Raw genomic sequence first — 17,426 nt, 5'->3', positions numbered from 1 at the left:
CTAGTCCAGTTAAGGCTGTGGGCTGGGTATGTTTATAAGGAGGTCAGAAAATCCCTAAGAATTATATTCTTAGTATGGTCATTTATACTGACATATCCATGTGCATTAGGTTGGACATGAGGCAAAGGTTCCTCACCCAGAGGGTGGCTGGGCACTGCAGCAGGATCCCCAGGGCAGTGGGCACAGCACCAAGGCTGGCAGAGTGCCAGGAGCACCTCAGCAGTCCCAGGTGTATGGTTCAGCTTTGGGTTGTCCTGCAAGGAGTTGGGATTTGGATTTGATGGCCCCTTCTAACTCCAGATATTCTATTCTAACTCCAGAAATTCTGTGAATTTTAATGGTGGAATAGAGATTAGATGTACAAGATATTGTACTCTTACACATGATTATAGGACTCCTAAGTGAGTTGGTAATGGAAACATGTTTTTGTGATCTAAAGTTATTTTCTTTTTTAGGTACTCTATAAAAGCAGTACCAAGACTTCTAAACTGTGGAGTCAAACTGGCAGCCAAGGTCCCCAGTGGAACAGAGCTGAAGTGTTCTTAGGAATTCGTTCAAATTTTCAGGTGTGTCTTCCAACGTGATGTGCTTCCTAGAGAACTGGCTCTTACTACTTCTATATTAAGCATTGTTCACCTTCTCATGTTCCTTTTCACACCATGCATGTACCTCTCCTCCCACATAGAAGAAATCATCTTTTTGGATGTCTGATTAGTTATCTGAGCTGGACTCATATTTTTGGAGATTTCTCACTCCTCTTCTATTTCAGACTGATATCCATTTTTAAGACTGAGAATCTCATCTATCCTTTAATCCAGCTCAACTTAAAATATTCTACTCCTTTCTCCTTAGTGTACAGTAAGTAAAAACATCTGGATTTTGGGAAAAGAATCTTGAGCACGACATTTGCTTTGAAATCAGAGGAGATTCCCAAACGCCTTAGAGATACTTGCTTAGTTGCAGACTTATGAAAAAAAAAATCCCCAAGGATAGTCAGTAATATATTTTTTAAAAAGTTACATTTCCTGATACTTCTGTCTTGGAATTTTAATGAAATTTTAAAAGTCTTTTTACATTCATGGGAATTAAATGATGAATGGCAGACTAGTATTTTTCAGACTTTCTTTGCATTAGTAGGAAGAACTCTTGCCATTAGTGCAGGATGAGTGAGGACTAGTATCTCTTTGAGTGGCATGAATAATTTCCTTTTTTTTTTTGTGTGCTTGGTAATGTTAGAAGATGGTCCTTCAATAACTACAGAGACAGATCTGTAACAACTCTAGCACAAGATGTCGTAGAATTATGCTTTGACAGTAAGAACTGACCACTTCATATTAAAAGATTTGTGAAGACCATCAGTCTCTGTTCTTTTCATGTTGTGTGTATAAGCTTTTCTCTCTCTTATCAATGGCTTGCTGTAATAGCTCTGTAATTTTTATTAGATTATTTTCAGGGCAAAACGTGGTGTCAGTTACATGGGAGACGTGACAGTGGATGATATTACCTTTGAAGATTGTTCCCCTCTGCTAATCTCAGACAAACCTTGCACATCAGAGGAATTCATGTGTGCCAACAAGTACTGCATCCCAGAGAATAATCTGTGTGATTTTGTAAATGACTGTGAAGATAACTCAGATGAAAGCCCTAGTATTTGCAGTAAGTATGGTAGTTTTTTTTAAATAATTATCATAAATAACTCTGTCTGCTGTGAAATTTTAATACTCAAATACTCTTGACAACTCATCAGCTAAGAAAGCAAACAAGAAGGTAATAATTTAATGATATTCCTTGGCTTTTAAGGATTTTTAATTATTATTATTTAATTTAAAATCCACGATACAAAATACAAAGACCTGCTAATGGATGTCTTAAAATAACTCAGAGAGCAGCTGTCTTTAAAAGCAGAATAAAATTATCCTGTTTTCCATATGAAAAGAATGTATTAAAGCTGAAAATTTCAAGCGTAATACCTTTGGGAGATGAGGGGCCTACCTGCCTCCTTAGATATTTCAAGGGTTGTCAGGTCTCAGAAAATTATTTTAATCTGAATATTGTACAATTTTGGTTTTACAAGACATATCAAGAAGCAGCACATGTATTATCTGATTCAAAGAATGATATTTCATATCAAATGGCTCCTTCTCAATCACAATATGTGGTATTAACACTTCCTTCTTTTGCTACTACAAATGTGGGAAATGCTCACACAATCAAATCTCCATTGATTGGTAGCATATTAACAGTTACCTCATTTTTCCTGAGAATATTAAGTCAGTTTATCAAATTCTCAGTGAACACAATTCTTTGAAGCAAAGGTATGCTGATATCCTATGAAAGCTAAGGTACATGACAAAGGAACCCTGTTTTACAAATTATTTTCACACTATTAAGCTACTCAATGATTTCCAGTCCAGGAATAGTACATCACTAACCTGTACAGGGACTAGCTCAGATTTTCTGCAACTAAAAATGATGAGTATTTCAAGTTGCAATTACTCTGGTAAAAAATATTCTCAAACTTTGACTTTTGTTTTCTGAATTTTTTAAAATATTAATGGAGGTTTTTTTGTTTGTTTGTTTGTTTGGGGTTTTTTTTGGGGGGGGGTTCTGCATTGTCTGTGTTTCCCATGAATTATCATCAGGCAAATATAAAATGAAGTATTAAGGGCAAAATGGTTCAAATAAACTGGTGGGATTTCATTTTGCAATGACTATAATAAGGATTTTATTCCAATTTCCCATTGGAAGAGATTAATTGAAACAGTTCCATCCACTGAATACTTTCCTCTAACGTGTTTTTTATTATTACTTTAAAGTAAGGAAAAAAATTTGCAAAATATTTTTAAAAATTTTCCTAGCTGCATTTTATTTTTAACCTCTACAGTGAATCATTACGGTGCTTTACAAGCACAGGAATCATTTAATGTGCAAGTGCACAATCATCTGCAGTAACTTGAGCTTCTAAACAGGCTGCCTAAATTATCTTTTTCATCAGTGGAGTAACTTGTTTTCAGGATGAAGTTCATGCAACTTAAAATCACTTAGATCAAAGAAGTTGTCCTGTAGATATGAATATTTCTCTTGTTGACAATAGAGATCCTACAAGGGCATCTAAACTTGGATTAGGTAATACCCAATATGTGCAGCATTAGCAGGGATATCAGTGCTCATGCCCTAAGGTCTTGATTTTTGAAAATATGTCTTTAAAATGAAAGGGTCAGTTATAAGCATGAATTCTATTGACTCAAGGTAGAACTCATAAATAATGGAAGGAATTCCTTTAAGAATGGTCTTGAAATATTGAGTAACTAAATCAGTTGAAAAATATAATTAGGACAAATTTCATGGGCAGTTGCATGCAGCTGGGTTAATCTACAATCTGTGATTTTCATAAAAGTTAATAATACAATTTCACATATCAGGTCTGGGTTGATATTAATTGTTACTTCAAATGGCACTATACAGACAGAGGTAAAAGGGAAGCTAGTTTTACTAAGCAGCTCATACTTTTAAGAAAAAGTTTCTAACTTTTTTACTTTATGATATTCACAGATTAAAATTCAAAGAAAAAATATTTTATCTGATTTGAGCCTGAAAATTTGAGGTAGCTGTCTTTCCTGTAATGGTCCATGTGCAGATTCCATGGATTCCAGATCCTTAGCTGGGTTACCGATGCTTCTGGGTACCTTTTAGTTAAATAAAACTACTTCCAAGTGGCTGAACTTTATCAGACCTCAGAAGAGGCTCAGATTTTGATTACATTTTGGAAGCGATATTTTATAGTTTCTGATATTGTCCTACAAAATAATACATACAGTTTCCAAATTTATCTTCAAGGCACTTTCCTTTTCAGCAATAATAGTAAGAATATTCAGGGCACAGTCAAAAGCTTCTTGAAGTCTCAACTGAAATTCCAGCTTATTTCAGCAATTTTATTCATAGTGAACTTATAGATGTATAGAGAGAAAAATATACAGAAATTAAACTTCTGGAATGATACTATTGACTTAATTTATGTGGACAGTTTAGTCACCATGCTGGCTGTTTTGACATTCAAGATTAAAAATTTATTAATATGCATTTGTTTCATATAAAAATCAACCAAAATTATGACAGCTTTCTTCTTTTCTAGGCCATAGGTGCGACTTAAGGAGATATGTAGACAATCATAGAATCATGTATGTTGGAAAAGACCTTTAGGATCATTAAATCCCACTATTAGCATTACCAATTTCACCACCAAGCCATGTCCCTAAGCCCCACATTTAGGTGGTTTTTAAAGACCCCCCGGGATGGTGACTCAACCACTTCCCTGGGCAGCCTGTTCCAATGCTTAACAACCCTTCCAATGAAAAAAAATTTTCCTAGTATCAAACCTTAATGTCTGCTGGTGCAACTTGAGGTCCTTTCTTCTTCTCCTATCACTCATTGCTAGAGAGAAGACACTCAGCCCCACCTCGCTATAACATCCCTTCCAGAAGTTGTCAGGAGCAATGTGGCCACCCCTGACCCTCCTTTTCTCCAAACACCCCCAGTTCCCTCAGCTGCTCCTCTTCAGACCTGTGTCCCAGGCCCTTACCCTTCTTTGGAGACAATCCACCACCAACATAATTTATCTGTGTTTCTATAATGGCCAAGAAAACACAAGCGAATTGAGGACCTGTGCAAAAGAAAACTCACTTTGGGTGTGATTCGGCTCAAGATTATCTCACCAACATTTATGTTTTCTCTGTATCTGTCTATAGAAGCTGTGTTTTTATGGTGCTCAGTAGTTTAATTTGAATGTGTCTGTTTCCTAGATAGAGGCATTTCTTCCTGTTCTCACCTGCTCTTCACATTCTCCTTCAGAAGGAGGCTGGTTTTCTGCACGTCTTGAATGCTCTATGGGGGCCAGTTAAGATCCTAAGGAGCTAAAATTATTAACTAAATTTGGTTACATTTACACCAAGGTTCCTGTTGACTGTAATAAAAAGCACTGGACTCACCTCATATATTTGCAAGTAGGTTTATCCTAATATTTTAGTCAGGAATATTCAAAATGCTCTTTCAAATTAGATACATGGATATTTTTTATAGTGAAGCTTTTTTTCCCCCATAGGTTGGAGTACTAGGTTGAACTATATGTACTTAATTAACTACTTGAAAATAAATCTCTTTTCATGTGTGGCAAATATATTTCAGGTACATCTATTGGGCATTGCAATTTTGAGTTTGACCTTTGTGGATGGAAGCAAGATGAAAATGATGATTTCAACTGGCGCCTCAGAACCAGCAGCACTGTGAAACTGGGCACTGGACCAGCTACTGATCATACACTGCAAGAGCCATCTGGTCATTATATTTTTATAAAGAGCACATTTTTTCAGCTACCAAGACAGAAAGCTAGGATTTCTAGTCCTGTCTTAAGCAGAAAAAATAAAAACTGCAAGGTATGTGAGGGTGTGGTAGTAGCAGGAATGAAGAATTTGATTTCTAGATTGCACCAAGAGTGTACTCCTAAAATGATTAAAGATGATAACTGAATTAATTCTTGAGAACAAAACCCAAAACATACTTTTGTAGAGAAGTCAGAATCAGATCTTATTTCATTTTAACCATAAGAGAAATCTTGCTGCAGGAGAAGATTTATTCTGGAAGTAAATGAATACTCCGTGAGATTCAGATGAAGCTGCCAATAAATGCAGTGTCTGATTTACAATGTCTTCTGCAACACAGCCAAAGTAACAAACAACTATTTAATGGTTGCTGATTTTATGGAGAAAGTGTGTATAAGTGCAGTAAGAATTGCTTTTCAAAGAATATAACTGCAAAAGGAAGGATGTGTAACAGAAGGCTTTGTTACCAGCTCTTCTCTCAAAAATGGAGAAGTGTAAGCCTTGATCTTCCAAAATATTACAGCACATTTTGGTGACTTCAGCTTGAATATTTCTTTGCAAACCTGGAATAAAAAGTTTTGATACATCTTTTATAGCCTTTGCTAAAAATATAATGTCCCAGAAACTTTAGCTATGCCTTATTTTGAAACTACAGGTTTACCTTTCTACATCTAATAAGTAGGCCTCTCAAGAGGATAATTTTTATGAAGCCATTTTTAAAAAAGCTTTTGAAATTAACTGTTTGTGTGATCACAGAAGTATACTCATCAAATGAAGATGTTCTTAGACTGAAATAGTCCTAAACAGTTTATTGGCTATGCAGGTGACCTCTCTGTGCAAAATGTCCAGTCATGAGCTTCTAGTTTCATTTATCTCATACTATTCCTGAGGAATATTCCTGAGCAGTTTATCTGCAACTTGGAAAGAGTTCTGCTTATGTTTGAGATTTATAACCAGTTCATTTTACTGAAATACTTCTCTATGAAAAGTCTACAAACTCTTTATAGATATGAAAGTCAGGAAGTATAAAACATCAAGGACTTGATTTATGATTCAAAAGAAAACTTTAATAATTATGATATTCAGTAGCAAAATTTACCCTAGCCATTATAAGATTGTCTTCAAAATTGGATCCATGTTAATTTTTGTATTGCCTAAAATACATATACTAAAAATATTCTGCTTATACAAACATGGAGATCGCGACTTTTTGCTTCTAGCATCGTATTTATGAGTGTCTCTTTCTCTGCATTACCTGGTTTTCTGCTCTAAAAATAACTTTTCCACTTTTTGACTTCTATGAAGCAGAAAAGATACATAAAGAAACACAGAATAACTGAGAATGACATGTTGACTTCTGTACTCTAACATATCACACATTAAATGCAATTAAGTGCTTGAAATATAACTATGGGAAACTGTTGCTTTTATCACATAGAAAATTATTTATAAAAATGAACAGGTTTATGCACCTTGTGCAGACCAAACTCTTGACATCCATGATATGGCCTGAAGAAGTCAGTCAGGTTTATGATATTTTACTTTTTGCAGGTTTTGAGCAGTTCTGAAACTTACACACTGATAAGTACCCAAAGGAAGTGCAATTATTGGTATAGGAAATTGTATGAATGGAAAAAAATATGATCTGAAATCTCATCTCATAAGATCAGAGAGTCCCCTGAAGCATTTTACTCCTTCCTATGGTTTATTTGAGAAGAAAATGCTTCATCATATAACAACAGATTTAGTATGGGATCTTAGACCATGTCAAATCATTGGAAAAGGAACATTTACATCAACTGGACAAGTTTTATGCATAGAAAACAAATAAAGAGCAGTAACTATAAAGGGACATAAACGAATAAAAAGAGTTTGTCTATATACAAGACTTTCAGAAACAAAGCTGCACCTTCAAAAAGAATAGAAATCCAAAACTGAATTGGAAAGAACTGAGAGTGCAGTTAAATGTGATGAAGTGTCACAATGATATTTTTATGTATGTATTTGGTCTTTTATATTTAAAAATTTCCTCATTTAGACTAAAAATAAATAAATTAATGTTTTGTAATCCAAGTACCTCTTATATTTTTTAGGCTTTGGGATTAGTTTTGCATATGTCCATGTTAAAGTTTTTCTCCCATTACTGATTGGATTATTTTCTAATTGCACATTCTATAGCCTACATAAACACATTTTTAACCAGAAAATTATTCAGTAAATGGAAGTTGCTTCCTATATTGTAAATGGCACTACTCCATTCCTCTGTTTCCTTAAAAAATATTTTATTTCTTTCACATTTAAATGCAAGAGTCTGTCAAAGGTATGCAAGATCTGCTGCTAAATATTTTAATGCTGATTTTGAAGTTTGGCTTATGGAATAGTTAAAGAATTGCAAATAATAAGTTGTTCTGTTGCCTTTGGATTAAATTATTTTTCAATCAGTAAAATTAATGACTACTCTGAATGCTATTAGTAATGCTCAGTTTAAGAATTAGAGTCAATACAATGGCAGAATTTGACTGAAGTCCCCTATTGCATACTTTATGCTCTTGTTTTTTGCCTACAGATAATTTTCTATTATCATATGTATGGAGCTCACATTGGATCATTGATTATCTACCAGAGAACTACATTGAAACATGAAAAAATTCTCCTTAATCTAACTGGAAACCAGGGAAATTTCTGGCAGCGCAAGGCACTGACCCTGTCTGGAGATGGAGATGAAGATTTTCAAGTTGTCTTTGAAGGGATAGCTGGAGAAGGTCCCAAAGATGGCATAGCACTTGATGACCTCACATTTTCCAGGGAGTGCTTACCATCCCAGGAGTTTTTACCAGCAGAACCCACAAAGCTACCTCCAACAGGTATGTTCCAGCTATGGACAGTCTATGAAAATTTGGAAAGAAGGAATATCAGCATTATTTTCATTTCTTTGTTTCTCTTTCAAAAGAGAAATAGTATACATAACTTGCTAAAACATTCAGAAATTTTAACACTTTTAGGCAGCCCATGAAATTCTAATAAAATCATTTTATGAAATAGTTGTTTAGGTATTGAGTCAACTGTTGTGAATCTGCAAAGCTTCTTGTCCAGCCATGTACACTTAGCCAATATCCTGCTTAATTCAGCAGGATTTATTTATCCACAGTTGTAAAATAGAGTTGTTGTAGAATAAAGAACTGTGTGGGACACTTTGCAATAAGGCCAGAAGGCTTAAATGGTTTTTGGCTAGTAGGAATTGCTACTAATACTGGTTAGGCACCATATCCATCTTCTGCCTGTGTGGTATGGTGCCAACATCAGTGCAATTATTTTCACCATCCTCACTTACTGCACTAGGGAAATAAAGCTCAGAACACATTTACCAGAAATTATACAGTTTGGATGGGGATGGATCCCAATAACCCCAAGGTAAGAGCTACTCCTGAAAGCACTGCTGCTGTAGGTTAGCAGTATTTGCTTGGACACAAATGATGAAGGAGAGACTCTTTTTGACAGAACAGGACTAATCTTTTTCCTACTTCCACATTTATCACAGAGCTACTGAAATGTAACCCCCTGAAGTGAAATTTAGGAGATGTATTTTGTTCCTGGGTCTACTACAAATTCCCTGCATGGCTGCAGAAAGTCATTTTATCTCACGTCTCTGTCTTTCTGATCAATAAAACAAAGTTAATATTTCCCAGTGTCAAGGACTACCACGAGAATGGATCATTAATTTATTTGAGCAACTTTGCTTTGTTACTGCTACTAATGAATAGCCTTCCCCTTTAGGATGTCATTAAGCACTGCTCAGGCATTGGGAAATAACACTGATGAGACTACACCAAACCCAAGAAATTGCACTGAATTTGAGCACAAGATAAACAGGAAAGATATGGGCAAAATTTTCCAGACATCTCTCTGATAAGGTGCCAGTTCTAGTACTATTGGCTTCCTACTTCTGCCAAGCCAGTCATGGAAATTTATTGCAAATGAGATTTGTATTTTGAGATTCAGCTTTATATGAACGTTACCCCAGGAGGAACACTAGCCAAGCTTTCTGATTCTTTATTTTTTGTTGTATTCAGACTCTATCCTCTTAATGGGAGATGCAAGTCCCTGTGGCAATGTTAGAAGCTTTAAAAGCTTTGGCTTTGATGGTAAAGGATGTTCCAAAACCCTTTTATGTTTTATAATAAAATAGGTACTAAAATCTCAGGAAAGAGCCTCCAGAGACTGATTTCTTGGTGTAGCTCATATAAGATGTACTTTGTGAACTTCAGAGGTTCACAACACTTTGAAGCAATGGTTTAAATTCATTCTTACAACAAACCGTATTTTTTACATTGACAAATTTTACTTGTCCAGGATAAGAGTTTACATGACCCACTGAGGGGCTCAACTTACAGCTGCTACTGAGCAGTGGTATCTGTTTGCATCACTGCTTGTAAGTGGGTCTGCTTCTGCCTGTAGAAATGCTCTGAACTGTGGCAAAATGCATGCTGGATGTTGTGAAAAGTGCTCTGTAATGAAACTTTTTAAAATAGAAATAGCTAAAATGGCCATGACGTTCAGCTGCAAAAATCAGTAGCCCTAGACTTATCTGGTTATATGTAAAAACAAAGGAAAGTTTAACCAAAAGTAAAACACTTCTATCCATTGATTATTTTTTTGAAATTTTCTGTGGATGAAGAAGATCATGCAGCAAAGATCTGTTTCCTTCACGTCTCCAGCTAGGGAATATATTTGCTGAGAAAGTAAAAATATTTCTTCTTTAAAAGATAAACTCATAGTTTTTGAGATCTACTCTAAGACAATTCCTTTTCAATTTTTTGTTTTAGATAATATTTGTAATGCTCATATCAAAGGAGATTCTTCTGAGCCTTATTGAGCCATATCACTGTGTGAGACAAGTATACTAAGGAGTCTTTGCTTGTTATTTCTGTGCATAGAGTCACATGGCAATGAATGCAGTGCAAAGATGAAATTGAACAGAATCACTAAATATTCCCATCTGTGACACTGACTCACTGTTCAGAAGAATTTTTCCCTGACTTTATATAAACACCTTGAAATTCTGCACATTAGCAAAAAATATATTCTGAGGTGGCTGTTTCTTTCAGCCAAACATGCAATAATGTTTAAGGCAGAACGTGAACACTGGACCACCAGAAAAAATAATTTTGAAAGCTGGCATTGTAATTTCCTGTAAACTACAGGATACAGTGGATTGGTCTCAATATGCTGCTTAGCAACAACAATGCTGAACTGCAAAGCCACTGAGAGCCACTTAAATTGCTGGGCCTGAGCGACAATAAACATCATTTTAGGCTGGCCTTTATCAAATTTTCATTCTATGAACATCATTTTTTGCTCCTGTGTCACAAAGGTACTGTGTGGAGGAAAATGCAAAGACAATTTTGTTTTAACAATGTTATTTGTGCCTGTTACTGTGTCTGTGCAGTGTGGTAAGATTTTTGAGTTAGGTTCTGCCTTGTGTAAAAGGCTGCCTGTATCCACATCAGTCCAGGAAGAGACCCTGACCACAATGAACCTCGGGAAAGTTGCAGTTGTTTCTGTGTTCGGTTTGTCTGGCAAGGTTTTGGTGGCAGGGAGTTACAGGGGTGACAGAAGTTTCCTTCATGTTGGACAGAACCAGTTCCAGCTGGCTCCAGGATGGGTCAGGGCTGAGCCCACCAGTGATGGTGGCAGCATCCCTGTGATAACAGATTTAAGAAAGGGAAGAGTTGTTGCACAAAAGCATTTGCAGCCAGAGAAGAGTGAGAATATGCAGGAGAAGGAGCTTTGCTGGCACCAAGGTAAGGGAAGAAGGAGCAGGAGATTCCCCTGCAGCCTGTGGTAAATACCATGGTGAATTAGGCTGTCTCATTGCAGCCAAGGAGGTTAATGGTGGAATGGCTATCCATGAATAATATTGTATACTTACAGTTGTTTACAAAAGAGACAGCATGGATTTGACAATAATTCCCATGATCTCTAAACCTGGTTTTCCTATCTTCTTTCTATCTTTTCCCTCCTGCATTGTTGTTACTGACTATAAAAATTGCAGGTCCCTCCATCAGAATTTCTGCTCATGTCTCCTTCCATTCACCTGGGAATACAACAGCTGCCAAGGGCTGCCTGATCAGATTAACAGGCTACAACAAAGAAAAGTTACTCCAGAGACTAGGGAACTGGTATATGCTGACTTCAGGTTCATAGAGGAGACAGTTATTTTCAGCAAATTAAAAGCAATTTACTGAAGTGTGCAACATGGCTTTGAGAACTTTGAGAACGTAGGAATATTAACAGAGAATCACATCAAGGTCCATTTCACTTGATATCCTCTCTACTGCTGTCAGTGAGATGCTGAACACATATGATACTTCCTGTTATTGTTCCTTATATTTCCTTTTTAGGGCACCTTATGAACCAAATGTGGCTTTGGAAATGTAGCAAACCTTAGTGTATCTGCCTTCTGTAAAGAGCCTAGTTTCCCTAGAAGCACATTCAGAAGTATTGCCCTCTTCTCATTTTTTGCAGCAAGTTGAAGAGTTCTGCCACTTACAGAGAGAGCAACTCTGTTTTTACGCTCTTTTTACTGAAAAAGGTGAACAGCCAAACACACCTACTCCATCTTGCTCTCTATGAAATCATCCTTAAACACTGAAGGAGTTTAAACTTATTTCTTACATGGAAATTATTCCTTATGTTTCCTCTTTCTGACTTTAAAAAAAATCCACTGTTCTCTTTTGGGACTGTAAAATCAGGTCTGTGTAGAGCCTTTAGTAAATGGAAGTGGAATGATACTGTAACATAATGGTTCTTTTTCTCTTTTCTCTCTTTCCTGATAAATCTTGATTGTTTTGTCCTTTTTGGACATGGGGGTTTTTGTTCCTGGAACGGTTTCTGTACTGTGCTGTGTCACTCTTTAGGAGTGGTAGTGGTAGGATTCCAGAACCTGTGAAAGATGGAGTGTGTTATTCTGTGTAACTCAATAACAAGACATTTCATTGCCAGTCACTCAAAGTTCAATTAATTTGCTAAATTGTGAGTGCTTATCTCCATTACAGTTATGTAAAATAACTGATGCACCTGTGGGGGTTGGATGTTCCAGGGATTATAAGAATGTTCTGCAATGGCAGCTGATGCCAGAAAGGTTTTTTAGTTCATAATTAGCACTGGGTACAGTCCCATTAGGCACATTCATTTTCACAAAAAACTTGTCCTATTATTCATAATTATTCCTCACTTGTATCACCCTGAATACCTTCATATCACTGGAAAATTGTCTTAACTCACAACTCATGCACTTCCCTTGTCTTTTAAAAGTAAACAATAAAGAATACAGTCTTGCTGTATTTCTCTGTTCTTTCTTTGGGATTTTTTTGTTTTAGTTGATGGAGTTTTTTTTTGTTCCGTACTAATTTTAAATCATTTTAGTACAAATTTCTCCTTCACAAAAAATTTTGACATTTATAGAATTTCGTCAGCAACATAAATAAAATGTGTATATGCAAAGTAATAGAATAACCAGGAAATCAGATTTGCCAAAAATATTTTCATTTGAAATATAGCTCAAAACTCTAGAGTATACTCTAAAGGCCAAAGGATATTGCTTATATCACTCTTTTGCAGTTACAATTAGATCTATAAAAGTTTAGAGACACATAAATAGAAATAACTGGCAGTTTTTGTAACTTATATATAATTACAAGAATAATAAAATTTTATGCTTCAGTGCATACTGTGATCTACTGAAAAGAGAAAAAAAAAATCTTTTTTTGCAGAACTAATCAAATAATAAAGCATTTATAGCTTCATTTAAAACAGCCAGCCTTGACGATTGACTGAGAGAACAGGATGTGAAATGAATAAAGTAGTATTTCTAAAGCATTTTAAAACCAGTTCTGGGAAGAAAAAGAAATAAAAACAAACCTGAAACCAAACAAAAACAAACAATTAGCCCCGAAACAGCAACAAAAGCTTAACAAAACCCAATCAACCAAATTAACAAGGACCCCCAACTAAAAACCCCAAACAAAAACAAGCCTATAAAGAGGACTCAACATTTCTTTCAGAAGATTGAATCTGACTGTGTAGTTGCCTTAATTACATACAGCAGATTGTGAAGTTTCTTTTATTCATTGGCACCTGAACATATTCTCAGATACATCCAGAATGAATTTCCACGCAAGAGACAACTTTCATTTTCATTATACACTAATACAAAAGCTTTATCATTATGGTATTTTAAATCAAGAAATCTACATGTTCAATTTTTTCTCTCTCCTTTCTGGTACATTATACAGTTCCTTCCATATTTTTCAGAAAAATGGTGGAAATACTGTAGAATATTTGGTTTAGGAAGTGAGTATAAAGCTACTACATTTGAATATGAAGTAGTCATGACTACTTCATAGGTTGTAGGTTACTTGAATTCAATTTCTACATAAATTGTCCACCTGTTATTATAAAAATTCTCCTTTTAATTGACTGTGAAGGAGAAGAATATATAGTCCAGATACTGGTGGTGTATTTTCTAATTCTATTGAGCTTTCTCCAATTAAATTCAAAATCTGTGTAACTTTACACAACTTGAACTTTATCACTGAACTTTATCAATTTAACTGGAAATATCTTGCACCACCTTTTTAATTCCACAGTTTCTTCTGGTTATTTTTGTTTATCTGTAGCTTGGACTCTGATCTATCTACTTTTATTTTGAGCTCTAACCTTACCAGATTGTATAATGGTTTGAAAGCAATGTGCCCATTTGCTAAACTAAAAAAGCAAAATCACATATATTTTACTGGTCTAATTTGGAAAATAATGGCAAAAAATTTAGAATGGTTTGTAATTTTAGGGGATTCAATTCTTTTTTCCACTATTCTCTGGAGATTTAGGATATATTTCAGTCCATAACCAACTACAACATTTGAATATACAGTAAAGTACATATAATTTGAAGGCATTTCCCATACTTTATTATCATTTTATGTCAAAGAAACAAAAATTCTCCCCTAGTTATTCTCAGACATAATAGTGAAATTAGGTCCCACACATTCTTTGGATCAGTAGTCAGATGTGAGGAGAGCCTGAACTGGGCCCATAACTGATTACAACTCTAGAAACTGGCAGACAGAATGTGATTAATGTCATCTCAGAACATGATTAATGTCATCTGAGGTCCTTGGAGGTAGGGCATTGTCAGCCCTTGTTTTTCTGTTTCACAAAACTGTTTAACGTCTTCGAAACTTTCTTTAGCTTTTGGGTCTCCATGGAGTTGTTTCCAAGAAAGGTGCTCCAGAGTAAGCATCCAAATAATTATAAGGTCAGGAGAAAAGAATTTCAGTTTGATGAGAGTCTCTGAGCAGCAGGTGAGGGCAGGTATTTATATCTACATTCATAGTATGAGCTGGTAATTCCTTTTGGCAATGAGTAGCTGGGATTTGGGAATAGCTTTTGTAACCAAACTGCTCCAAAAATTGTAAGAGGAATTTCTGGTACTATATTTATAAAGGAGAACCCTCTTAAAGAGCCCTTTTCTTTCATTTTCTCTCTACTGGGAGAATGAAGTAAAATCTGAGTTTTCTCAGGACCACCAGTGCTACTGTCATTATTAGCTGTCATTATGAGACATTTCTCTGTGTGTTACATATTCCAGATTCACAGCTGGCCTTCCTTTGGGTGAAATGAGAGCATGAAATTCTGCTCTCTGCATTCCAAGAACTAGATAAAAAATTACTCTTTCTTGTCTGTAATGACATTTCTTTTTCTCACACACCTAAAAGTAGAGAAATGATGCCACAGTACAGAGGAGTCTTAGAAATATAGGATGTTTCTACTATTAAGTCTTGCAGCAGCAAAAACTATCTGAAAAAAAAATTATATTTCTCAGAAAATAGTCCTATTTTTTCTTCAGTGCAGTACACCTTTGCTGGGCATTTGAATTTTCTAGACATCCTGGAACAAAATTTCTATACGTGCTTAAGACAGAAGACAAGTGTGGTTCTTTATTCTCCTTCTCTAACTGTAGGAAACAAGATCTAACTCAAATGTTTTTTAAGTACATACTTCTCAATAATCACTTTGGACTGCATTTTACATTACTAGTTAGGAATTTACATTTTCAATATGATGTACTGTAGACAAAGGAAAACATTATTTTGAACAAGATATTTGTAAACTTGATATGAAAGTTCAGCTTTTACTTTGTGATTTACGTCATGAAAGATTTCAGGCAACTCACTGCACAGCTTCATTTTCATTCTCTGATTTATTTTGTTCTCAAATTTTTCAACAGAATATGACTTCCAAGTAAAATGTTATTTTAGCTTTCACAAGGTACCTAACTATCCCAAGATGTACCTGGATGCTGTTTAGCATCCAGGTAAGATAAACAAAGTTAATACACAAATAAGAGGTATAAAGACTGTTAACTGTCAAAATTTATTGTGCATTCTTGACTATGGAAGGACCACAATCATTTTTTGCTCAAAATCAGATCAGCCCCTTGGTCCATCACCCATGTTGAAGGCAAGAGGCAATGAATGTGTTAATTACCTCTGCCTTGTCTCTGTCCCTGTTTGTGAGGAGACAGAGAACCATCCTTGTCCTGTAGTGTATCAATTGCTGTTAATATATCTTTAAAATCTCTTTTTATTGCCCCCCCCAGCTCTGCTCAGTTGAGCTTTTGCCGCACTTTTTTCCCCCTGCAATGGAAAGCAGCATCTCTGTATTTTTCCCATGTCACCTGCCTTTGCTGCTGCTGGCCAGACATCTTCTTTTTGCCCTTTTTCCAAGGGAAGATTCCTGTCCAACCAAGATGGCTTTCAGCTTCACCTCCTTGAGTTCTGACATTTGGGAATTGCCTGCTTCTGTGCCTTTATTAGGAGATGATGTTTTAAAAGTGACCAGCACTGATAGACTCCAGCACTTGCAAAAATGGTTTCCCAGGCAACTTTATTAACTAATTCCCTGAGCAGTCTGAGGCCAGCTCTCCTCAGGTCCAGAGTGGAGGCTTTGGCAGTTCTGTCAACAATATCCCCTTTGCTCACGAGATCCACTCTAATAACAAGCAGTAGACCAAGGATTTTTTCAAAGCTTCAGAAGAAGGTTGTGTAAGAAATTACTCAGCTTCAATTGGACTTAGAGATGAAGGTTTGGGCTAGGTAAATATGAGGGGTTTAGGTAGTGCTGTTTGCTGGGTTTCAGGACTGTTGGTACTTTTCTCTGCATTTCCCTTAGCTTCCTTTCCAAGCAGAGGAAAGCTGAATGGCAGAGCTCACACGGTAAGCTCTGTGGAAATCCTGTGAAGTGGCATCAAGCAAGTGGCATTTTGCTTACCTCAAAGTGTGCTGGTAAATGTGAACACCTGCTAAAAGGTGGTGCAGTTAATAAAGTTATTAATGCTTTCAGGAATAAATGACTGTAATGGATTGGATTAACATTTAATGAGAAGAATAAAACAATAATTTTGTCTTAATTGTTCATCCTGGCTGGAAAAAAGATAAGGAACAGAATTCCTTAACAGCACTAGGAGACACTGTGACAATATTTTAGCATAACAGTGCCAAGTGCCATTCTTGTTGCTTTCAGAACCTCACCTCAAAGCACTTTTGCTGACTTTCTAGGTAAAATTTTAGTCTTTTTCTTTCAGTGTCTGAGAACAAACATGTAACTCAGAGGAAGGGAAAAGCTGAACATAATTGAAGCTATGTTTCTGCAAGATACTGTGTGATTAAGGAGTTTGTTGATATCTTTCTCCTCCATCAAGCATAAGGCATTTTTCATTTTCCTGTTGACCTCTTCAGTGGAGGCTTAAATGTGTGCAGAAGGCTGTTCAAGACATCAGTGAAATCTCTTCATCATCACGTACTCTTCAGATGAAGGTGGTAAATACAGTAATCCTGAAATTTATTCCTGAGTAATGACAGATGAGGATTCATAGGGGTCATGACATTCAATTTAATCAGTTTTGGGCAGTTTTCATTTCTCCTACACCTGACCCTTACTTACATATGTCTGAAAAGTTTTAATGTAGCTGTGTTTAAATGTTTTAATTTT

General features: G+C 35.8%; 1 protein-coding gene across 1 annotated transcript in view; it reads left to right on the top strand.

The window, feature by feature from the left end:
• Window positions 1-17,426, top strand: part of MALRD1 (MAM and LDL receptor class A domain containing 1) — a 237,004-nt gene that overhangs the window by 91,045 nt on the left and 128,533 nt on the right. The window contains exons 22-25 of the mRNA XM_030234818.2: window positions 456-566; window positions 1,443-1,656; window positions 5,182-5,429; window positions 7,942-8,239. Coding sequence (XP_030090678.2) covers window positions 456-566; window positions 1,443-1,656; window positions 5,182-5,429; window positions 7,942-8,239 — 871 coding nt within the window. The remainder of the gene's footprint in view (window positions 1-455; window positions 567-1,442; window positions 1,657-5,181; window positions 5,430-7,941; window positions 8,240-17,426) is intronic.

The sequence above is a fragment of the Serinus canaria genome, chromosome 2 (genome assembly GCF_022539315.1).
Source record: "Serinus canaria isolate serCan28SL12 chromosome 2, serCan2020, whole genome shotgun sequence".
Taxonomy (NCBI): Eukaryota; Metazoa; Chordata; class Aves; order Passeriformes; family Fringillidae; genus Serinus; species Serinus canaria.
The sequence above is the reverse complement of the archived record's forward strand: the minus strand, read 5'-3'. Positions and strand labels throughout refer to the sequence as shown.